The sequence below is a fragment of the Penicillium longicatenatum genome (assembly GCF_028827895.1).
Source record: "Penicillium longicatenatum strain IBT 33135 chromosome Unknown contig_11_segment0_segment0, whole genome shotgun sequence".
Lineage (NCBI taxonomy): Eukaryota > Fungi > Ascomycota > Eurotiomycetes > Eurotiales > Aspergillaceae > Penicillium > Penicillium longicatenatum.
Genome location: NW_026643117.1, coordinates 1,682,332 through 1,704,875, shown reverse-complemented (window position 1 = coordinate 1,704,875; position 22,544 = coordinate 1,682,332). Strand labels below are relative to the sequence as shown.

Here is a 22,544-nt window from a genome sequence, read left to right as displayed (position 1 = left end):
AGGTCATCTGTACCCTGGAATGAACCATCGCCTCAGACCCAGAGAGCAGAAAGTCTAACTTAGAGATCAACACCCCTTCTGTGGTGTAGTCAGCATACCGTAACCGAAACCCTAAACTTCGAGGGAATTCCTTGTTTATCTCGGTGTATTTTCCGATTATTGCGCCCCGAATATTGCCAGCAGTCAAAAAATACAAACATTGTTCTTTGTATATACTTGAGAGATGTGACGTAGACCCCTTTCATGCGTGGGACCTGTTCTGGGTAGGTTCCCTGCACGTTGTGGGGGGTGGATCGCCGTGTGGGCTTCGGGGGCGTGCGCTACAGCAATTGGCGGTTGCTTTCTCTACCGAAAAGCCAGCCCCGCGGCTTAATTATAGCACTTCTCAAAGTCGAGTTTCATGTTTCCCTGCCCTTGTACAGTGTAGACTTGATGCATTCACTTAGACTGCACTATTGTTATAGTTCCCTATGTAGAAGTAGCCAAATATCATAGAATACCTCAGCTCCTCAATATCTACTTGGTATCTCATTCCGATTTACCATGGAATGGTGGCCCCAATGGCGTTCATTGAATGGTCTCTTTCCCAAACTTGCTCTAAGTCAGATGCAAGATAAAAAAGAATTCAAAGACTAGCACGAGGAAAGTGACAGCCACAATTCCCACTTCGCCATGACGACCGGGGGCTGGCAGACTTGGAATGTTGACACACAAAGGCCGTTGGAGTGCCCCTGAGTATGCAGCCTGTTCCCCATACACTAAGACTAGTTCGATTAGACCATCTCCGCCAGGGAAATTGAATCCTCTCTTCTCATCTTCGCTTTTGCTTGGCCCCCTTTTCTCTTTGCTGGCCTTTGTTTTTATTCTCTCGAAGTCGAACCCGGTCTTGATGTCCAGGATCGTCAATCGCTCTCGTGTTTGATCCCGCTATCCCGCCCGACCCCTGGCCTATTAATTTTTTTTTCCTTGGCTCGGTGGATGGAATACCTTTCTACGGTTCCTTGTGGTTCCTGGTTCCGAACTCCACACCATCTTTGAAAACACACTCTGGTCTCTTTCGGTCTCACCCTTGAATCTACATACACCTCCGATTACGCCGACAAACAATCCGGTGCTGGGACTCCGAACGAACGCAACACCGGCGCCGGCGCACCCGAATTCTGGCCGCAGAATTCCACCCAAATTGCGCCGTGCACGACTGAATACGACCTTTAACGATGGCCTTTTTGTTTAAATCCAAGAAAAACCAACAGGGGGCGGCGCTTCCTCCTGCGACCAGGAACGTCCACACTTCCGAAGGTGCCCCGTCCAATGGACCGTCTGCCATGACCAATGGGGTCAAAGGCGAGGGAAGCTTCTCTCAGACCCCAACCCCCAGCAGCAGCTACAACAACTCCTTAAATTCCGCGGCCAGCCCCACGAGCCCAGATCCCGTCAGACCGCGCCAGAGAGCGGAGTCCGAATCACAGGTAAGCTTGCCGGTTGGCAATGGTGAAATGGCAGTTCCTGATGAACCCTCTTTCCAGGCCCAACGATCACAACAAGGCCCTAATGGGGGCCCGCAGAGCCCTAACTCATCCCTCTATCCATGGTCACAACGACGCCTGAACTTCGCTTCCCCGCAAACAACACCATTTCCACGATATGGAGCCGCCATCAATGCCGTTGCGTCCAAGGAGGGAGATATCTACATGATGGGTGGACTGGTGGATGGGTCCACCGTCAAGGGAGATTTGTGGATGATCGAGAGCAGTGGTGGGAGCTTGTCCTGCTTCCAAATTGCGACCGTCTCCGAAGGTCCAGGACCTCGGGTTGGCCACGCTAGTTTGCTTGTTGGGAATGCGTGTATCGTGTTTGGAGGAGACACCAAGATCAACGAGACGGATGCATTGGATGACACACTATACCTCCTAAATACTTGTATGTTATTTTTCGCGTTTCTCCTCGTAAATTTGCACTAACACCGTTTCTAGCATCTCGGCAATGGTCTCGTGCGATACCACCCGGACCTCGCCCCGCTGGACGGTATGGTCACACTCTGAATATCTTGGGCTCAAAGCTCTACGTGTTTGGTGGTCAGGTTGAAGGATTTTTCTTCAATGATTTGATTGCCTTTGATTTGAATCAGCTACAGAACCCATCCAACAAGTGGGAGGTTCTCGTGCAAAACAGCCACGAAGGTGGACCTCCTGAAGGTCAAATCCCTGCGGCCCGAACTAACCACACCATTGTCAGTCACAATGACAAGCTTTACCTATTTGGAGGAACCAACGGTGTGCGGTGGTTCAACGACGTCTGGTGTTACGATCCTCGTGCTAGCGCATGGGCCGAAATTGACTGTGTCGGATTCATCCCAACTCCGCGAGAGGGCCATGCAGCTGCCTTGGTGGGTGATGTGATGTATGTGTTTGGCGGCCGGACCGATGAAGGAATTGACTTGGGTGATCTTTCGGCCTTCCGTATTTCCTCTCGACGCTGGTACTCCTTCCAGAACATGGGGCCGGCTCCATCTCCTAGATCCGGTCATAGCATGACGGCGTTTGGAAAGCAGATTATCGTCATGGCTGGTGAACCTAGCTCCGCTCCCCGTGATGCCAATGAGCTGAGCATGGCATATATTCTCGATACATCTAAGATCCGATACCCCAATGATTCAGGAACATCTGAACGCAGCGCTGTTCCAAACGGAAGGAAAGTCAGTCTCGACAAACAAGGACCTCCCTCAGGCCGAACATCTCGAGAGGCTCAAAGTGCCACGCCTGACCAGTCGCGTCGTGGCCCAACACCGTCTCGTGAAAGCTTGATTCAGCCCATGGGTAGCAGACAGGGCGATTACGGATCTAATCCCAACCTTGGACCGGGGCCGGGCTCTCGCCTTCCACGCGCCTCAATTGCGCAAGCGCCTTCTGGACCGCCTCCCCCGGGACAGGCTCCTTCTCCCGGCCCTCGAGCTAATGGACCTCAGCCTGCGATGAACCCTCGCGCCAAAACCCCGACAAAGATGGATCGTGGGTACACAGGCACAGTCGATGTACGGGTAGCCAATGCCGATAGAGGCACGGAGTCTCCGGTGGCTAAAGAGATAGCTATGGACTCTCAGGCATCCAGCGGTCAGCGTACTCCCACTCAACAGCAACAAAAAATAGCTGCCAAGGCAATGGAAGCTGGTGAGGCCGCTCCAATGATTACCACCCCAGGCCGTCAACGTTCACTGCGTTCACAACGGCAGCGTGGTTCAATGGACAGCGCAGAAGAGTCTGTGCTAGGCCGCCAGGTTAGCATTGATGGTTCTATCGAGGCTCGAAGCTTCCGCAACTCCAAGACGTTGGGTGACGAACCTCGCTCACCAAGGCTGACTCCCCATCAAGAGGCCTTGATCAAAGAACTGGAGTCTGCCAAGGCCCGGAATGCCTGGTACGCTTCTGAATTAGCCCTGGCGAGAAAGGGTGGCTATGTGCCAAATCCTTCCAGCAGTCCTGCTATCGATGAGCGTGCAAGGGATTCATTGAATGACGAAGACCGCCCGCTAGTCGAGGCATTCCTAGGCATGAGAGCTGAACTGGCTAAAATGCAAGCCACTGTTGACAGACAAGCTGCCATCGCATCCAAGCGCATTGCAGAAGTCGAGCATCAACGTGATGTGGCTGTCAGCGAAGCGGCTTACTCCCGTGCTAGGCTTGCTGCCCACGGCGGCAGCCAGCGTGGAACTCCGCAACCTGAGGTTTCCCGGGAAGGCGAGGACGGCGAACGCCCAACCGACATGGGCCGCCGTCTTGCATTGGCTCTGGCATCCCAGTCTGAACTCAAAGCGAGACTCGATGTGCTGACCACCGAGCTTCAACAGGAGAAGCAGGCTAAAGAGTTGGCAGAAGACACCAACGAGGCTACCCGCAAACGCTTGGCAGAGCTTGAGATGCAGAGCAACGCTCTGGAGGCAGAGAATCTGCGTGCAGAGTTGCACCAGGCGGAAGCTTCTTCCCGTGAAGAGGCGCTATTGCGTGCGGAAGCTGAGGCTTCATTGAAGCAACTGGTTCTTGATAAGGAAGAGCTTCTTTATCAGGTTGAGGAATACTCTGGCCGTCTGGCCGACTTCAATAACAACTTCAGTACATTGAAAGAAGCGGTTGGTGCCTCTGCTGCAAAGACCGCAATTCTCGAGAAGCGGTTGGAGGAGGAAAGAGAGCGTCGGGAAGGCCTAGAGAGGAAGCTCTTGCAGCTCCGATCCGAACATGAGGAGCGAACTACCGAGTTGGAGAATACAACTCGCCGACTGCGTGAGGCTGAAGAGTTGGCTGAGAGCCATGCTAAGGAAGCTGAAACCCACAAGCTGGCTTTCGTCTCAGGTCTTGAGCGTGCCGGGTCAGCTGATCTTGATGCATCCATCCGATCTCGCGCTGACCAGCGTGTGGCCGCCTTGGAGGCCCAGATTGAAAGGTCTAGTACTCTGGCCAAGGCCAATCAGGCTGCAGCCGATTCTGCAACTGAGAAGTTGCGTCGTGCCGAGGAGCGGATCGCTGGCCTCGAAGCATACCAGGAGCAGGCTAGTCGGGAGGGGCTACAGCTACGCCGACAACTGCAGACAGCCATGAAGGAAAGCCAGGCAGCCACCGCTGAAAGCAGGGACTTGAAGGCCCAGCTTGATTCTCATCAGCGAGAGGCCGGCGCCTTGAACATCCAGCATGCGGCTTTGAAGGACCTCTTGGGTGAGCGTGGCGTGAATCCCGATACTCGCCGGTCACCCCGCCTTGAGTCGCCAGGATCCCGCTTCGGAACCCCTGAACAGACCCGGCTGCGTGAGCTGGAACAACAGCTGTCGAACAGTATGAAGGCTCATGATGATCTGAAATCTACATTTGAATCCCGGGAGCAAGAAGCTGACCGGGCGTTCCGAGAGAAGCTGGAGCAGCTTGAGAACGACTACCAATCAGCCGTTCACTACGTGAAGGGCACCGAGAAAATGTTGAAGCGCATGAAGGATGAACTGAGTCGATACAAGGCTCAGAATGCTAAGATGCAGTCTGAGTTAGAAACTGCTAACAAGAGCATTGAAGATGGCAATCAGTCCGGGGGCTCAGCTGAATGGGAAATTGAGCGCTCCCAACTTCAGAAGTCCATGGCCGACCTGGAGCGGAACACCTCATTCTCAATCGAGAATCTTGAGAGCCAAGTTACCCAACTGAGGGAGCAACTTGCTTTGGCTGGTGCTGAGAAGGAGAAATCGCTGGCTGAGCACGATCGCATCAAACAAGAACTGATGGCTACCGCCGAGCGCACACGTGCCGAACTAGAGCAGTTCAAGCAAGAAAATGTCCACCTGGAGACCCGGGCCTCCGATGCCGAGCAAAAGGTGAACATGCTCTTACAGCAAGTTGAGACCTCGGTGGGTCACTACCGCCGCCAGTCTCAGCTCATCCAAGGTACCAACGGGATCTCCCGCAGTCATAGCAACGCCTCTAGCAACACCGCTGGTGGCCGAGGCCGAGCTGACAGCAATGTCTCCCAAGACTCAACCTCATTCCCCGACAACCGTGGGTCCATGGCTCTCGACTCCCTCGCCAATGAGCTCGAGACTCTTCGCAGCCACTGGGAAAGCACCAACCGCAACTACCGTCTCAGCAGCCAGATGGACATGGAACGCACCCCGACCAAAGAGGACAGCCACGGCCCTGCCATGATGAACGACAGCCTGGCGGAGTGGCGTCGGCGCTTGGATGAAGAAGAGCGCACTGGCAATAAGCCGAAGACAATGGCTGGCACCGGTGCGGCCAACGTCATCTAAGCAACTCCCCATTCTACGACCATGTTCTGAGATATGTCCGTCTGCAATTCTCTGAGCGCTTTGCACATGTATTCTGCCACTTCGTTCTTCTTTGTCATTTCGCGAAGCATGATCCTTGCATGATATGAAAGGTTCCCCCTGGTCTCTCCCACTGTTTCCGTTTTATTTTTGTGATTTGAATTCTTTTTCTCCGATCGGCCATAAGGGACGGGATTCCCTTCGTTTGTTTTGCTTTTGGATGTCCTTTACTCTTGTTCTCCTACTCTTGCCTTTCGTCTCTCTTTATCCCCTTGTTGTTTTTTTTCTTCCTTTTATACCCCGGTTTCCCGATGTTTATTGGACTCTGGCTGTACCATCAACACATCCACGAATTCGCCGTCTACTAATAGTCAGCAATTGTCAATTATTCTATGAAGAAGATCCACGTTGCTTTTCCAAGCCCCTGTCGAAAGCCAAGCCCTCGCGTATAGATTGTAGATTATAGTAGCATGAAATCCCGGGATCTGATTTGCTCGCTATGCTACCCCGGCCGCGGTAGGTCGCATTTGGCCCCATGCAGCTTGGATGCAGTAAGGCCAAACAAATCTATTTCACGGCACCACTCCAAATCTAGGTAGCTTCCGAGGTTGGGGCCCAGCCGAGACATGAATCGACAGTACCTTCATTGGGCAGTATTGGGAGAGAACATTAGAGATATGGAAGGGGCCATATTCAGGGTCTAGATCTGGAATTGTATGAATGGATGGGAAAGATATTAATAGAATCTATGCAAGCACCTATCACCTACTTAAGTAGACGTACCCCAGCTAATCTGTTAAAGGCAACTTTCAGGTTTTGCATCCCAGTGTCAGCTGAGCGCGTATATCGGATATCTGGACATAAGGGAAGTGCCGAGCCCGACATTCAAAGCCTCAAATTTGACTTAAAAATCCAGGAAGAAAAGACAATAGTAATTCTACATATCATGCAATAAAATGAAGTTAAAACAACTAGTAAAATAAATTCGCGCAAAAGTGACGGGGCAGGTACCTCGGGCGTCACAAGAAATCCCTAGCGGCTCCCTGTACTCTGCAGGTCACTGTTCAGCCACCTGCCTTTCGCTAATAAAATTATTTACACCGACTTCCCCCCCCCCCCTCTTTCTCCTTTCTCTTCCTCCTCATCCCTCTTTAAGGTGTTTAGTCCAGGACTCTTCTGGACTTTATCGGCATCTTCTTTTCTTTCTCCTGACCTCCGTGTCCCACCTGCTTGTCCCTTTCCCCCTCTATCCGGCTTCCGTACGGTCGGCATTGGACATCTTTGATCCTTATCTGCGTTCTAGGTATGGCCCTCCTCTCTCATATTTTGATCTCATATTCCTTCTATTCCCGAGCTTTCTTGATATGCCCAATCTTTTGTTTTTTTGTCACCCCTTTTGTGGCTGCCTGTGAGGGCCCAACAATCCTCGTGTTGGCCACATCGGCGCCCGTTTACGCCTTAGGCTTGAGGCTAAGATAGGCGCCCCCTCAATTTCAATTCTTCTTTGCTTTTGACCCTGTACCACCTTTCATCGACCACGCTCTTCCCCGTGGCCATCCTACTCTATTTTCTGTGAAAAACGTCTTCGATCCGCTCTAACCAGTGACACTGATAGCTTTCAAATCGTTCTGCACGGCTAATCGCTGTGCCACTCCAATCCATCCAGGATGACGACCATGGTGAGTGCCCAATCTCCCTTAACGCCCCTTTTTTCCGTCACATCCCCGCGTCCCTGTGTCGATCATCGCCCAACCCGTTGGAAAGGGGCTCTTTATCTCAAAAACGCGTCGAACTTGCCTCTGTCGAGTGTCAGCAGGTGCTGACATCATACACAGGATTTGCGTGTTGGTAACAAGTACCGCATTGGCCGTAAGATCGGAAGCGGCAGTTTCGGTGACATCTACCTTGGTATGTATTCTAAATCAGATCTCGGTGATCTTCTGGTCAACAGGGGCTGATTTTGTACTGTTAGGCACAAATATTATCTCCGGTGAGGAGATCGCCATCAAGCTTGAGAGTGTCAAGGCCAAGCACCCCCAGCTCGAATATGAGGCTCGTGTCTACAAGTCTCTTGCCGGCGGTGTCGGTATCCCCTTCGTCCGCTGGTTCGGTACTGAGTGTGACTACAATGCCATGGTTATCGATCTGTTGGGGCCCAGTCTGGAAGACCTGTTCAACTTCTGCAACCGCAAATTTTCGCTCAAGACCGTTCTCCTTCTCGCCGACCAGCTTATCTCCCGCATCGAGTACATCCACGCCAAGTCCTTCATCCACCGTGATATCAAACCCGACAACTTCCTCATGGGTATCGGCAAGCGCGGCAACCAAGTAAATGTGATCGATTTCGGTCTGGCTAAGAAGTACCGCGATCCCAAGACCCACTTCCACATTCCGTACCGTGAGAATAAGAACCTCACTGGTACTGCTCGTTATGCCAGTATCAACACCCACTTGGGTGTGGAGCAATCTCGCCGTGATGACATGGAGTCTCTCGGTTACGTGATGCTCTACTTCTGCCGTGGCTCTCTTCCCTGGCAGGGCCTCAAGGCTGCTACCAAGAAGCAGAAGTACGACCGCATCATGGAGAAGAAGATGACTACCCCCACCGAGGTTCTCTGCCGCGGCTTCCCCAACGAGTTCGCCATCTACCTTAACTACACTCGTTCGCTCCGCTTCGACGACAAGCCGGATTACTCCTACCTTCGTAAGATCTTCCGCGATCTCTTCGTCCGTGAGTCGTTCCAGTACGACTACGTGTTCGACTGGACCGTCTACAAGTACCAGAAGAACGCCGCCATGATCGTGGATGCCACTAAGAAGGACAAGGATGAGGAGGCCGCTCGCCGCCAGGGTGCTGCTGCTGCCGGTCCCATGGCCGGTGGCGCCGCCGCTAAGCCCAGTGCCATCTCGGGCCAGCGCCGCAAGGTCATTGACCGCGGCACCCTCGACAACACTCCGGACACCAACCGTGCCGTGGGAGGAAGTGACAGGATGTGAGTACTTTGAAACCTGGTTCCGAGTAGGGAACCCCTTCTCTTTTCCCTCTTACGTTTGGTGTTTTTCTTCTGTGACGCTGGCGTGGAGGACCCTTTAGTTCTGAATCTGACTAATCGCATAGTCTTCGGCGTTAGGCTTCGTTCTGCCTCGAAGGGCGCTGCTATAGGTGCTTATGGACCTTCTGGTAGCCGTTCGAAGCGGGACGATGGGACTGGGGCACAATGGTACTAATAGTGGAGTATTTGCGGAGAGCTCTGGGGTTAGGTGGATTTGGTTCCTTGTCTCGCTTCCCCCCGTTCCTCTCCTGCATGCACACATCAACCTTTGAAGAATCCCGGGACACCCACTGTCAACTCGCCATGGACGTGACTCCTTGCACTCGACCTTCTCGGATTTCTCTTTTCTTTTCTCCTTGGATCTCCATTCATTCTGCAATCTCTAACCGCCCTTCTACCCCGTTCTCGATCATATTTCGACTTAAACCGTTTTGATCCCTCAGTGTTTTGTCTAGCTGCCTCGGTGGCTGCACATTCCTGACGACTGCTTTTCCCTTTTCGGATTTTATGTACCCGTTCCCTCGGGACAACCGATCAGTCTCGAAACGTTATTGATATGGTGGCTATTCCTACGTCTTTCCTCTTTTCGGTTCTTTGCGACAGCTACATTCTCTTTCAACAATCTCGCAAATTACCGGATTGAAGGCTGACGGAGATGCAAATGACGGCGTCAACCCTGGAAACAGAACATTACATTACGTGTCTGTTGCTTTGATCGCTTGCCCTGGAATTCCTGGAACCCGCATTCACATGCGCCTACCTTCAATTTGTGCTCTCATCGCCCCTTCACCCAAATTGCTTTTTTCTTTTTTCTTTTTACCCCCTGCCCCCTCATGTTTGAAATCTTTATTACTGCAAATCGACGCCGCACGGGGACGAGGAGAAGACTGCTACAGTCTAGAGGATGGAATTAGTTATTCGGGATACGACTTTCTTCGAGGATGTCATGGGCCTTTTTGAATTCTTGCCTTGGGTTCTGCGCAAGAATTCTTTCTTCAGTGGCTTATGATTGTTCTCAAAGAAGAAGATCTAGTCTCGATTGGTATATGGCGACGGAAAATGGATAGGGTCGCTTCCGGGGAGGTTTTGCGTCGATTTGCATGTTTTATGTTTCTAGCTTTCTCCAATTTGTCATTCCCAACTGCATGCTCAATCCCTAACTATCGCATTCTGAGATTGATGTGTTGTTTATCAGACTGCCAGCTTCCAAAGTTTTAGCAGTTTCTGACCAGACAGTAACGACAGTCGCTGTGGTGTTCCACATCCAATATCAAAATCGCTTTTACCCCCAACCTGCTTCCATGGATTCGTAGACCAATCGATCTAATAGTGTGTCTGTCTTGAGTTTGAGGTGAGATCATCGAGTCGATTCGCCCCGTTCTGGGCGCTCCACGCACGGGCCAGACTCCACTCGGTCGGATAACATGGTTACTGTAACAGTATGCGGTGAGCTGTGTGTGGAAGAATTGTTCAAAAAATAGATCTACGTTTAGATATCAAAAAGTAGATAGAGTAAGACCCTAGAATTGTACATGTGGCGGCGTGCCGAAATGGGTCGAATCTGAAAAATAGAGTCGGTCAGAGTCCGGGGTCATAAAACCCCATGAAATTCCGACGCCCAAACTGAAACCTCCCCTCGTACGACCATCATCCTCTCCTCCCTTCCCCTCCTTCAAAACATCAATAATAGGCACTGCGATCGTCGCAAGATGAATTACTCCAACTATGCTGGCCACCAATCCCAGCCCTACTCGATGTACGGGCTGCCAACCCCCGACCAACAACCACCGCAACAGACTGAGGACTCCCTCAACGATCCATTCTCTATGGTATGCCCCCAATCACCTTTTCTATCTGATATCCAGACAACTAATGAAATATGGGGACTTCCCCATCATCAGCAGCACCACAATACCTACAATCAATACTTCCCCGGACTGGAAGGCTCCCTGCGCATCGACCCCTCATCTTTTGTCCCGCCGCCACATTCACCACCAGACTCTTTCACCAAACATTCCGTCTCGAGTAATGACTTCAACAATTCAAAACTCGACCCGCCCTCAATCGACGGCGATGAAAATCATTTCGCGGATGCTGGTATCGCCCGCAGCAGCAGTGAAGAGAAAGAATCCATGACACCGGCGCAAACCAAGCGCAAGGCGCAGAATCGTGCAGCGTAAGTGATACGATCTCCTTATATACACTTTCATCATGGAACCAGAAAACCAAGACCAGAGAACTTATTTAACATATGACATAGTCAACGAGCATTCCGCGAAAGGAAAGAACGTCACGTCAAAGACCTCGAAGACAAAGTCAACTCTTTGGCCGAAGCATCAAATACCCTCCAAGCCGACAACGAACGTCTAAAGCGCGAACTAGCCAAATTCGCAACAGAAAATGAAATTCTACGCGTAACATCCGGCTCTATGAACGGTGGCGGCCCACATAACCCCGCCAGTAGAGAACAGCCTCCCGTCACCGGTCCCATGAAATACTCCCCTACGGATTTCTATTCCACATTGATGCCCGAAGGGTCTGGATGGGGTCCCGCGCCAGGGAGTAGTGCCAACGCACCACCGGCTTCGCATCGGGTGATGGTCTGTCAGATCACGGGCGAGAGATTACTTGATGCGGGTGCGACCTGGGATTTTATTCAGTCGCATGAGTCTTATAAGGCGGGGCAGGTTGATATTGGGGATGTTGCTGATCGCCTTAAGGGTATGGCCCAGTGTAATGGGCAAGGACCTGCTTTTAAGGAGGGTGAAGTTTTGAGGGCTATTGAGGCGAGTGTTGCTGACCGGGATGAGTTGATTTGATTTCATCTGGCCACTTTCTCTTTCTCTCTTTGATCGAATGACGAGTCTATGTCTTTGATTATTTCTACCTTATTAATTTGGCGTTTCTTTGGTTACCCTTGGAGTCGTTGGGCGCTGGACATATGAAATTGGGATTAGCGGGCATGGATCTATCTGTCCGTAGGTTGGATATCTTGATGGTTGGACCTTTTCTTAAGCGCTTTCGGTCTATTCTTACTTCATATTGGATATGGACATTTTTTGTTGTTCTAAGTTTGGTGCAACAACCAAATAAATCTCGGAATACTACAATACTGATACCCGTGGGCTTATATATCTTGCATTGTCAATCTGGTGGATAAATGGTTAATCAACAGCACTTAAGCGCAATCATGACCACAACCGTCATTCTTATATGCAATCGAGGGATTGTTCAACAGTCTCCAGGTCGTTAAGATTTTTCCCTTTTCTGTTCAAATTCCTTCCATGTCATCGCAGTGGTAAGGATGGTCTCACTTTGTTTGAGCGCATTTCATAATGTACACACATCAAATCATAACATGGGTGAATCGCAGAGCTTAGCTCAAATGTGACTAATCCCAATCATCATCATAATCCTCAACATTGAGGTCATCATCCTTGGACGTGTAGTCATCCTCGTCGGCGTGCTTCTTGAGACGAACATCATTCTCCTTCAGCGCTCCAATCTCAATGAGCAGCTGTTCCAGATCTATTCACAAAGTTAGTCCAAAGCCCCTCAAGCATGTTAAATAGTATCTTTGGTAAAGAGTCACCTTCTAGTTTAGTCCGCACGCCCTTCAGTTCCCGTAGAGTAACCAACTGCCTCCGGATCTCAGTATCCTTGTAAACAAGGATAGTGGGTGTGTTCCGCTCTGGATATCCCTCAATGCACATGTCGGCACGGATCTCGCAAAACTTAATATCACCAAACTTCATCGCCAATTGTCGCCAGAGCTCCGTCAACACACGAGACTCGACGTTGGCACCCTGGGAGGTGAGGTTGACGAGGACGAATGCCTCTTTTGAGGCTTCGGTGACTTCTCGGCCGTAGTCGACTTTCTGGAGGGGGTAAACCTGGTTAAAGTTGCTGGTTTTTTGGAGAGTGTGGAGTTCGGCGAGACGTTTTTGGCTGTCGTTGGGGGTTAGCTTGTAGCCTTGAGAGAATACATATGTAGATTGTGGCACATGGAATGGATTAAATGACGAAATAACAACAATAGTCACTGGGAACTACTTACCGGTATTGCTCAAGGAAGCCCTCATCCTCCTCTTCCTCTAGTGCGTCCAGCTCATCGAGGTCCTTGTCCTCCAAACGATTTTCATGTGCCCTGTGCTGAGCCGCGATCAAGGCTTCTTGAATCAATGGCTCGGGGTCTTTCGGTTTCTCAGGTATAATCCCATGCTGGCGGAGGATGTCATTCCTAAATATAGCACAAGCATAATCAGACCCTGTCAACAAATAGCTCCAACCGAGCGGGGAGGGGGATGCGGGCACGATGCAGGTAGTGTTTGTGGGACTGTACCATTCAGTATCCTCGTTGGGGTTGACTTCGACCTCCATGGTGAATAATAGGAGTGAAGAACTCAAAGAATTTGTCTTGAAACTTATGTATCAAGTAAATGTAAGAAAGAAGTTGGGATAGGCAGAGTATCGTGAGTCCATGATGCCACCTGTTTGCAGTGTTTGCCCGGGCCAGCCAAACACACGGAAGGCCACCATTCAACTTTACTCCATAAACAAGTGATCGTGGAGCTCGAGGTTGCGATACCATCACCACCTCTTCTCCTTCTCTTTTTCTCCTCCACCTTTTGACTTCATTGGGGGTGCAAGTTACGCGAATGCAGTAGCTGCCTACACCGCTCTCCCTGCTGTTACTGTGTCCTTCCTCCCGTTGAATCCCCGACTACCGATCGATCGCGAAGTACATTCCGCTGGTGCAATCCCAGCACCTGGGCAAAATGAGTTACATGAAGAAGGATGAAGATGCGGATCAGGTCATGATCAAGCTTGATCGGACCTCCGTTTTCCAAGATGGTACGCCAATCTGCAATGGCAAATGACCATGACCCCTGGCTATTGCGGCTCACCACCTCCCCCTCCCCTTGCCCAACGGGCACCAGACTAACAGACCAATTCTTTTAAGCCCGACTTTTCAACTCCTCACCAATCTCTCCGCGAACATGCCGTACATTATTGACCAAGATTGCGGTCCTCGTCTTCACCGGGGAGCAGTTCCCCACAAACGAAGCCACGACCCTGTTCTTCGGTATTTCGAAGCTGTTCCAGAACAAGGACCCGTCTTTGCGACAGATGGTGTATTTGATCTTGAAGGAGCTCGCCAATACTGCCGAAGATGTGATTATGTCGACCAGTATCATCATGAAGGATACCGCGGTCGGAAGCGATGTCTTGTACCGAGCCAATGCCATCCGAGCACTGTGTCGCATCATTGATGGATCAACTGTGCAGGGTATCGAGCGATTGATCAAGACCGCCATTGTCGACAAGACTCCTTCGGTCTCATCAGCTGCCCTGGTTTCCTCGTACCACCTCCTCCCCATCGCGCGCGACGTTGTCCGGAGATGGCAAAGTGAAACCCAGGAAGCTGCTTCATCTTCCAAGCAGTCGACTGGATTTTTGGGCTTCTCGTCCGGTTCCCAGGCTCACGCTATCTCTCAGTCCAATTTCATGACCCAGTACCACGCAATTGGTCTTTTGTACCAGATGCGTTCCCCTGACCGCATGGCATTGGTGAAGATGGTGCAGCAGTACGGCGCAGCTGGTGTGGTGAAGAGCCCGGCAGCTCTGGTGCTACTGGTTCGTCTGGCCGCCAAGCTGGCGGAGGAGGACCCTGGTCTCCGGAAGCCCATGGTGCAGATGCTGGATGGCTGGCTCCGTCACAAGCACGAGATGGTCAACTTTGAGGCTGCGAAGGCTATTTGCGAGTTGCGGGATGTCACTGACGCCGAGGCCTCGCAGGCCGTTCACGTCCTACAGTTGTTCTTGTCTTCTCCTCGATCGATCACGAAGTTCGCCGCCATTCGCATTCTCCACAACTTCGCCTCCTTCAAGCCGCACGTCGTCAATGTGTGCAACCCCGATATCGAATCGCTCATCTCCAACTCCAACCGCTCTATCGCCACATTTGCCATTACAACTTTGCTAAAGACTGGTAACGAAGCTAGTGTGGATCGTCTCATGAAGCAGATCTCGGGTTTCATGGCTGATATCACCGATGAGTTCAAGATTACTATTGTTGAGGCTATCCGCACATTGTGTCTGAAGTTCCCCAGCAAGCAGGCTGGCATGTTGGTCTTCCTGAGTGGTATTCTGCGTGATGAGGGTGGTTATGAGTTCAAGCGTACCGTCGTGGAGAGCATGTTCGATTTAATCAAGTTTGTTCCTGACAGCAAGGAAGATGGTAAGTTCAACGGCTCTGTGGGTTTCTGTTATCACATCTAACCGTGAACCTTTTAGCTCTCGCTCATCTTTGCGAGTTTATCGAGGACTGCGAATTCACTAAGCTGTCTGTTCGTGTCCTGCATTTGCTTGGTGTTGAGGGCCCCAAGACTTCGCACCCCACTAAGTACATCCGATACATCTATAACCGCGTTGTTCTGGAAAACGCCATTGTGCGTGCCGCTGCTGTCACTGCATTGGCCAAGTTTGGTGTTGGTCAGAAGGACCTTGAAGTCAAGTCTAGTGTGCACGTTCTGCTCACCCGCTGCCTTGATGACACTGACGATGAGGTGCGCGATCGTGCTGCTCTCAACCTCCGTTTGATGGCAGCCGAAGATGCCACAGCCAGTGCCTTTATTAAGAACGGTAAGCATGCCAGCGACACTTCCCAGCCACTCTTTTTACTGACAACTTTAGATTCCATGTACTCCCTTTCCACCTTTGAGCATCAGCTCGTTATGTATGTGACCTCGAATGACAAGCAGACATTTGCTACGGCCTTCGACGTTGCTTCTGTCCCCGTTGTCTCCCACGAGCAGGCCTTGGCCGAGGAGCGGACCAAGAAGCTCACAACAGCCACACCGACCCTCAAGGCTCCCTCAGCTGGTCCTCCCAAGGGCAAGTCGAACGGAGTTGCCGAGGCAGCCACTGCTGCTGCTACCCAAAAATACGCCGAACAGCTCTTGCAGATTCCCGATATCAAGGAGTACGGTACCTTGCTCAAGTCCTCCGCGCCTGTCGAGCTCTCAGAGAGCGAGACCGAGTACGTTGTCACTGCTGTTAAGCATATCTTCAAGGAGCACATTGTTGTGCAATACGATATCAAGAACACCCTTCCCGATACTGTCCTTGGAGACGTGACTGTGGTTGCTTCACCATCAGAGGAGGATGTGCTAGAAGACGATTTCATTATTCCCGCTCCCAAGCTTATGCCTAATGAGCCTGGTGTCGTCTATGTGGCCTTCAAGAAGCTCGGTGGCGAGAACAGTGTCCCTATCACCTCCTTTACCAACAACCTTAAGTTCACTAGCAAGGAGATTGATCCTAGTACTGGCGAGCCAGAAGAGGAGGGCTACGAGGATGAGTACCAAGTGGAGGACCTCGAGCTTACTGGCAGCGACTATGTCATTCCTGCATTCGCTGGCAGCTTCGACCATGTCTGGGAGCAGACTGGCGCTAACGGCGAGGAGGAGAGCGAGACCCTACAACTAAGCAACATGAAAGGCATTGCTGGTATGTCTAACACTAGTCATTCCATTTCCTCACATACTAATGATCTATCAGATGCCACTGAGCAACTCATTTCCGCATTGTCCCTCCAGCCCTTGGAAGGCACCGACATCGCCCTCAACAACAGCACTCACACTCTCAAGCTTTTCGGCAAGACTGTCTCTGGCGGCAGAGTGGCCTCTCTGATCAAGATGGCCTACTCCAGCAAGAGCGGCGTCACAACCAAGATCACGGTCCGGGCAGAAGAGGAGGGCGTTGCTGCCGCGGTGCTCGCATCTGTCACTTAATGTCTTAACTTATTTTCCTTTTTTCTTTATAGCAAATTGTAGTAGACATGAGGATTTGGTTATTTTTTCCTCTTTTTCTCTCCCATTCCTGTCAGAAGCCTGCTATCCTCTGCTATGTGTTTTACCTGCCTCCACTGTGCTTCTGGCGCGATTTTGTTGGTCTTACGAGTCCCATGAAGCTCACTACAAAATTGGAGGGTCTTCTCTTTTCCCGGTCGTTCAGCTTTGCTGTAGTATTTGTTTCATTCTTTGCTTTAGGTATCTCAAATAGATTGAGGTGAATATTTCGCATGAAAAGCAATTTTCTTTTCGATTATTCGATACGTAGATCTACATTCCAGAACCTGATGGTAAATAAACAAAAGGCCCCGGCTATTTTATTTCATTTGATAAATGCACTAAGGCATTGATGGGTATCTTGATGCTATGCTGTCGCTAATTCTTGAACGTAATTAATCTATGGCTTAACAGGAGGACAAGTCTCAGCCTAAGACTTGGAATCCAAAGTCCGTTCCCCACTCGTCAAGTTCAGCATCCTCAACGTCGTCAAGATGACTTGACACGATTTCATCGAGCATATCTGGATCCAGGCCATAATGCTCAAGGAACGAATATGGGGCGGCGAGTTCCCAAAGTTCGCTAAGAGGGCCCTTTTTGAGGGATTCGATGAAATCCTCAACGAAGGGCGAGTCCCCAGGTACAACACCGTCCTGGTCGTTAGGGTAAACACCACCCTCAGGTTCAGTCAACCATAAAGTCTTGAACGAGAAGGCTGTAAAAATTTCGTTCTCCATCAGTAGAAGAGACCTGATCAGATTTGCAGGGATTTCGAGATTCTCAAGGGCGTACAGATCGTCTAAGACACCTGTGCCTTCATTGTAGAACAGTCCATCGGTTTTGCAATTCGGTTTGACGGCGAAAAGCTCCAAACTTTCTTGAAAACCGACATTCGATAAAATATTATGGAGAAGCGTGACGTCCACGTTTCTGCAATTCGACAAGTATAGCTCCATCAGGTTAGGTGGCCAATCAAAACCTTTCATTAAATCGGGGTCGATGTGCCCACCGATTGTCAGACCAAGGAGACGAGTAGGCCATTCACCAGTGGTGGGCAGAGTTCGGGTCAATGGTATGTAAATCGGAAGTGAAAGTTTGCGGAGATTCGTGAGTTTGCTAATAGCCTTCTTGAGCTGTGGGAAACTCAGCGAAGAATCACCCACTCGGCTAAGATCCAGATTGTGAAGCTTCTGGCACTTCGCAAGGGCTGCTAGACCATTCAAACTTGTCAACGATTAGCTAAAACTTCCGATTTCTCAAGTATATAGGGTGAGAAGTGTGTTTTTGATGACTCACGAAAACGAGACCCGGGGTGCTGTAAGGCTAACCATGTTTTCGCTAGCCTTGCTGAGCAGTCGTGCAGTAACACTGTTCGAGCTTTGGTGAACCAGTCGACCCAGGTCCAACACCTGTATCATTGAGCCCCTGTCGGACTTGGTCTTGTTTTTTGTTTTGATAGGTGGACACACAGACTGAGTGAACTTCAAAAACCTGTTGCCGTTGGAGATGCTAGGTTTGCGATAGAGAAGCTCGACTCCTACTGAGTACCATTGGTGGCTCACAAGACAAAAGTTGTACAGAGTGTTTTGTCTCTGCAGTTCCGCCGCTTGCTTAAGTTCAACGCGATTGCTGGCATCCTCCATGTAAGTGGCGAGGTCGTATACATAGTCAGCAATCAGCATCAGAACCTCGGTGGGAAAGTAATTGAATTCCATGGAGGCCATTGTGGAAGGATGCCTAAGCTATGATAAGCTATGGCGATTGGGGTTCCTTTTTTTTCTTCTTTCTTTTGGTGCGGAGAAATGACCGGAGATAACGGGCCTGATGGTGCTGGTCGTTGATCACAGGCACTGTAGCCGGATGAGGTTCCGAGGCATGACAGATTTTAGAAATTAGGTAGAGTGGCAGTTAGGAAAGGTCGCGAGGAGAGAGAGAAGAGAATTAGTCTAGGTAAAGAACGAAGTTGATGGAAGATAAAACAATGGAGAAGCGGAAGAAGAGAGTGGGGCCGCAAGAGTCGGGGATGATATCACACCTTCATCGGTTTTCCCCCCCTTTCAACCTTCTCCAACTTCTCATTCACCCACCACAGAATGAGACCTCAACCTGTTTGGCGCTCTTTTAGCCTGCTGCAGCGATCATCGCGTTGCAGTGCTGGCCGCCGCGCAATTCAAACAGCTAGCCCTGCCCGGGTTCCCAATTTTGCTTTTGCCTTTGAGTGAGTAGGGATGATGATGTATGCACATAACTACAGTCTGAATCGCTATGTCTGACACTCTGATTTAGTATCGATGGTGTCCTCCTACGAGCTTCTAAGCCTATCCCTGGTGCCGCTGACTCATTGGCTCTCCTTAAACAACAAGGCATTCCTTTCATCCTCCTCACTAATGGCGGCGGTAAACACGAGACGGAACGAGTAGCTGAAATCAGCGAGAAGCTGAACGTGCCCCTGGATGTGACTGACATTGTGCAAAGCCACTCGCCTTTTGCCGAGCTGGTAAAAGGGCCAGATGAGTCAAGCGCGCTGGAGAAAAAATGTGTTTTGGTGGCTGGAGGTGATGGGGACAATTGCCGGCGTGTTGCAGAACAGTATGTGGACGGCATGCCCGCCTATGGATCATTGATTATCTAACAAACTATCTCAGATATGGATTCAAGAATGTTGTGACGCCTGGAGACATCTTCATGGCCAACCCATCCATCTGGCCATTTTCCAAGAACTTCTCAGACCACTACAAGACATTTGCCAGACCTCTTCCGAAACCAATTGACCCCACAGATCCGAAAAAGGGACTGAAGATCGATGCAGTGTTCGTTTTCAATGATCCCCGAGACTGGGGCTTGGATACACAGGTCATCATGGACATTTTGCTTTCACGCCAGGGACATGTAGGTACCATATCGGAGAAAAACGGTCAGATTGATCTCCCCAATCACGGGTATCAACAGGACGGCCAGCCTCACCTCTATTTTTCCAACCCAGATCTATATTGGGCAGCCGCCTATCCCTTGCCCCGTCTTGGTCAGGGCGGATTCCGTGAGGCACTAGAGGGTGTCTGGGCTGCGACCACAGGTGGACCAAGCAAGGGCATTGAATTGAAAAAGACAGTGATCGGAAAGCCTTACCAGGGGACCTATGAGTTTGCTGAGCGACAGCTGCTTCGGAACCGATCCAGGGTCTTTGGAGATGCAGCTGATCTCCCACCTCTGCAGCATGTGTATATGATTGGTGACAACCCTGAGTCGGATATCCGCGGTGCAAACTCCTACCGCAGTGAATATGGAAGCAAATGGCAGTCCATCTTGGTTCGCACTGGAGTTTACCCTGGTGGTGAGCCTGCTTGGACCCCCACTACTATAGCAGATGATGTACAGAAGGGTGTACAGTGGGCTCTGAAGACCTCCAAGTGGTCTTCCTGATTTAACCTGCATTTGGGCATGCAGTATTATATGCACAGCGTCGGGTTTTATTTATGTGAATATAAGCATGAACACGGTGCCTTCATCTATAGTGTATATATTTTGAGTATCCATAGTTATCTTGCAGCAATATTCTACTTAGCATTGAAACTCTACTTGATCTTATCTTGTCCTTATTTATCGGGCAGAAACATGTCATCCAGGTCACGTGGACATACACCCCTCTTAGGGCTTAGGGCATTCTGTGGCCTGTCGCGGGGTGACTCAAGTGTTGACTCAAGTGGATTGCCCGTGACGAGATATCAATCCATCATTAAGGTAATATAGCTATGCGCCTTACTGCCTTCCCCCTAATTAAATCAAGTCGACACCACTGACTCTTTTGCTCAGCATCATGGCGGACTCTGAGTTGCCCACCCGTCCCAAGCCCGAGGAGACCCCCGCGGCCGCTCCCGCCGAGGGCGAGACCAAGAATGCCAGCAAGAACGCCGCTAAGAAGGCTGCGAAGGAGAAGGCCAAGGCTGAGAAGGCCGCTGCCCGTGCTGCCCAGGAGAAGGCTCAGGCCGCCGCCCAGGAAGCCAACGACACAGCTAAGGACCTTTACGGCCCGCTCCCCGAGACCGAGGACGTCATCTCTTCCACCCGATTCAGCCAATTGACAGAAGATTCTTACGAGAAGGAGGTCACTGTTGTCGCGCGTGTCGACAATGCCCGTGTTCAGAGTGCTAAGCTGGCTTTCTTGATGCTGCGCCAGCAGGGTCAGAAGGTCCAGGCCGTCATTGCCGCCGCCGAGCCCATCTCCCGCCAGATGATCAAGTACACCGGTGGATTGAACGTCAACTCGATCATTCAGGTCACTGGTATTGTGAAGAAGCCTGAGATTCCGATTTCCTCCGCTTCCATCCAGAACCTGGAGCTTCACATTCGCAAGGTCTACATGATCTCTGAGGCTGCGCAGATGCTGCCCATGCAGGTTAAGGATGCTGAGCGCCCGCCCCCTACCGAGGAGAAGGAGAACGAGGTTGACGAGTCCGGTGCTCCCATCGTTACTCTCAAGACCCGTCTTGACAACCGTGTTCTGGACCTGCAGACTGAGACCAGCCAGGCTATCACCTGGATCTCTAGCGGTGTTGCAGAGCTGTTTGCTGAATACATGATCAAGAGCGGCTCGCGATGGATCTTCACTCCCAAGCTGGTCGGTGCGGCTACTGAGGGTGGCAGCAACGTCTTCGAGGTCAAGTATTTCAAGCGCATGGGTTACCTGGCCCAGAGCCCCCAGCTGTACAAGCAGATGTGTATTGCCGGTGACATGGAGAACGTCTTCGAGATTGCCCCTGTGTTCCGTGCCGAGGACAGCAACACCCACCGTCACTTGACTGAGGTATGATCACGCCGCAAACCAAAGCGAATCCCATTGCTAATTACGTCACAGTTCGCCGGTCTCGATTTCGAGAAGACCTTCGAGAAGCACTACCACGAGGTTTTGGAGTTCGCTGAGGACCTGCTGGTCTTCATCCTGGGTCAGCTTAAGGCCCGTTACGCCGCTCAGATTGCTATCATCCAGAAGTCCTACCCCAAGGCCGGAGACTTCAAACTGCCCAAGGACGGCAAGGCTCTGCGTTTGAACTACATGGACGGTGTCGAGCTGCTGAAGGCCGCTGGCGTTGACATGTCCGAGCAGGAACGTTTCGAAAACGACTTCACCACTGCCCAGGAGAAGCAGCTCGGCCAGATTATTCGCGACAAGTACGACACCGACTTCTACGTTCTGGACAAGTTCCCCATGGCTGTCCGTCCCTTCTACACCAAGGCCGACCCCAAGGACGCCCGCTTCTCTAATTCCTACGACTTCTTCATGCGCGGTGAGGAGATCATGTCCGGTGCTCAGCGTATCAACAACATTGATGAACTGGAGGCTTCCATGCGCTCCAAGGGTCTCGACCCCACCCAGGAGGGCTTTGAGGATTACCTCAACGCTTTCCGCCAGGGATGTCCTCCCCACGCCGGTGGTGGTCTCGGTTTGAACCGTATCGTTATGTTCTTCCTTGGCCTGCCCAATGTTCGTTTGGCATCGTTGTTCCCTCGTGACCCCCAGCGTCTGCGCCCTTAGAGGATAACTTGTGTAGATAAGAGATGAAAAATGCATTTATTGGGACGGTTCTGAGATTATGAAATGTAAAATCCCAAGGTGCTTCGTCAGGAGTAGTTTCGGCAGTAAATAGAAATTTGCTTTGGATGAGATGTCACACATGGATAGGATCATCCAGTACCTTATTCTGTCCCCAACCGATTTCCCAGCCCTCTTAGTGGAGATGCAGTGCATGACAGCCCCACTGATATTTTGTGGAGATCTGGCACATGAGATTTAAGCTTTTGAATGCAAGGTTTAATTGGTGCACCTGCATGTACATGGGCTTACCT

The 22,544-nt window shown here is 51.0% G+C and overlaps 8 protein-coding genes across 8 annotated transcripts; 6 read left to right on the top strand and 2 right to left on the bottom strand.

The window, feature by feature from the left end:
* Positions 1-1,217: 1,217 nt before the first annotated feature.
* On the top strand, positions 1,218-5,779 carry N7484_000634 (putative cell polarity protein (Tea1); the record flags this gene model as incomplete). Its single annotated transcript, XM_057111055.1, has 3 exons — positions 1,218-1,469; positions 1,527-1,920; positions 1,974-5,779. The coding sequence occupies 3 exons, from the start codon at positions 1,218-1,220 to the stop codon at positions 5,777-5,779; spliced, it is 4,452 nt and encodes a 1,483-aa protein (XP_056978281.1).
* A 1,685-nt stretch (positions 5,780-7,464) lies between these two features.
* N7484_000633 (casein kinase 1 family protein) lies at positions 7,465-9,025 on the top strand (the record flags this gene model as incomplete). Its single annotated transcript, XM_057111054.1, has 4 exons — positions 7,465-7,476; positions 7,633-7,705; positions 7,770-8,790; positions 8,929-9,025. 4 exons carry the CDS (start codon positions 7,465-7,467, stop codon positions 9,023-9,025), a joined length of 1,203 nt encoding a protein of 400 aa, XP_056978280.1.
* Positions 9,026-10,559: 1,534 nt separating this feature from the next.
* Positions 10,560-11,669, top strand: rsmA (putative bZIP transcription factor (Fcr3); the record flags this gene model as incomplete). The annotated part of the gene is made up of 3 exons (XM_057111053.1): positions 10,560-10,679; positions 10,752-11,026; positions 11,111-11,669. 3 exons carry the CDS (start codon positions 10,560-10,562, stop codon positions 11,667-11,669), a joined length of 954 nt encoding a protein of 317 aa, XP_056978279.1.
* Positions 11,670-12,241: 572 nt separating this feature from the next.
* On the bottom strand, positions 12,242-13,230 carry N7484_000631 (phosducin family protein; the record flags this gene model as incomplete). Its single annotated transcript, XM_057111052.1, has 3 exons — positions 12,242-12,378; positions 12,443-12,798; positions 12,908-13,230. 3 exons carry the CDS (start codon positions 13,228-13,230, stop codon positions 12,242-12,244), a joined length of 816 nt encoding a protein of 271 aa, XP_056978278.1.
* Positions 13,231-13,454: 224 nt separating this feature from the next.
* N7484_000630 (coatomer subunit gamma) lies at positions 13,455-16,646 on the top strand (the record flags this gene model as incomplete). Its single annotated transcript, XM_057111051.1, has 5 exons — positions 13,455-13,704; positions 13,814-15,091; positions 15,148-15,495; positions 15,547-16,362; positions 16,414-16,646. The coding sequence occupies exons 1-5, from the start codon at positions 13,629-13,631 to the stop codon at positions 16,644-16,646; spliced, it is 2,751 nt and encodes a 916-aa protein (XP_056978277.1). The 5' UTR covers positions 13,455-13,628.
* Positions 16,647-17,128: 482 nt separating this feature from the next.
* Positions 17,129-18,427, bottom strand: N7484_000629 (F-box domain protein; the record flags this gene model as incomplete). The annotated part of the gene is made up of 2 exons (XM_057111050.1): positions 17,129-17,927; positions 18,000-18,427. The coding sequence occupies 2 exons, from the start codon at positions 18,425-18,427 to the stop codon at positions 17,129-17,131; spliced, it is 1,227 nt and encodes a 408-aa protein (XP_056978276.1).
* Positions 18,428-18,796: 369 nt separating this feature from the next.
* Positions 18,797-20,123, top strand: N7484_000628 (putative HAD superfamily hydrolase; the record flags this gene model as incomplete). The annotated part of the gene is made up of 3 exons (XM_057111049.1): positions 18,797-18,921; positions 18,990-19,292; positions 19,349-20,123. The coding sequence occupies 3 exons, from the start codon at positions 18,797-18,799 to the stop codon at positions 20,121-20,123; spliced, it is 1,203 nt and encodes a 400-aa protein (XP_056978275.1).
* A 394-nt stretch (positions 20,124-20,517) lies between these two features.
* dps1 (putative aspartyl-tRNA synthetase Dps1) lies at positions 20,518-22,233 on the top strand (the record flags this gene model as incomplete). The annotated part of the gene is made up of 2 exons (XM_057111048.1): positions 20,518-21,504; positions 21,556-22,233. 2 exons carry the CDS (start codon positions 20,518-20,520, stop codon positions 22,231-22,233), a joined length of 1,665 nt encoding a protein of 554 aa, XP_056978274.1.
* Between the last annotated feature and the right edge of the window lie 311 nt (positions 22,234-22,544).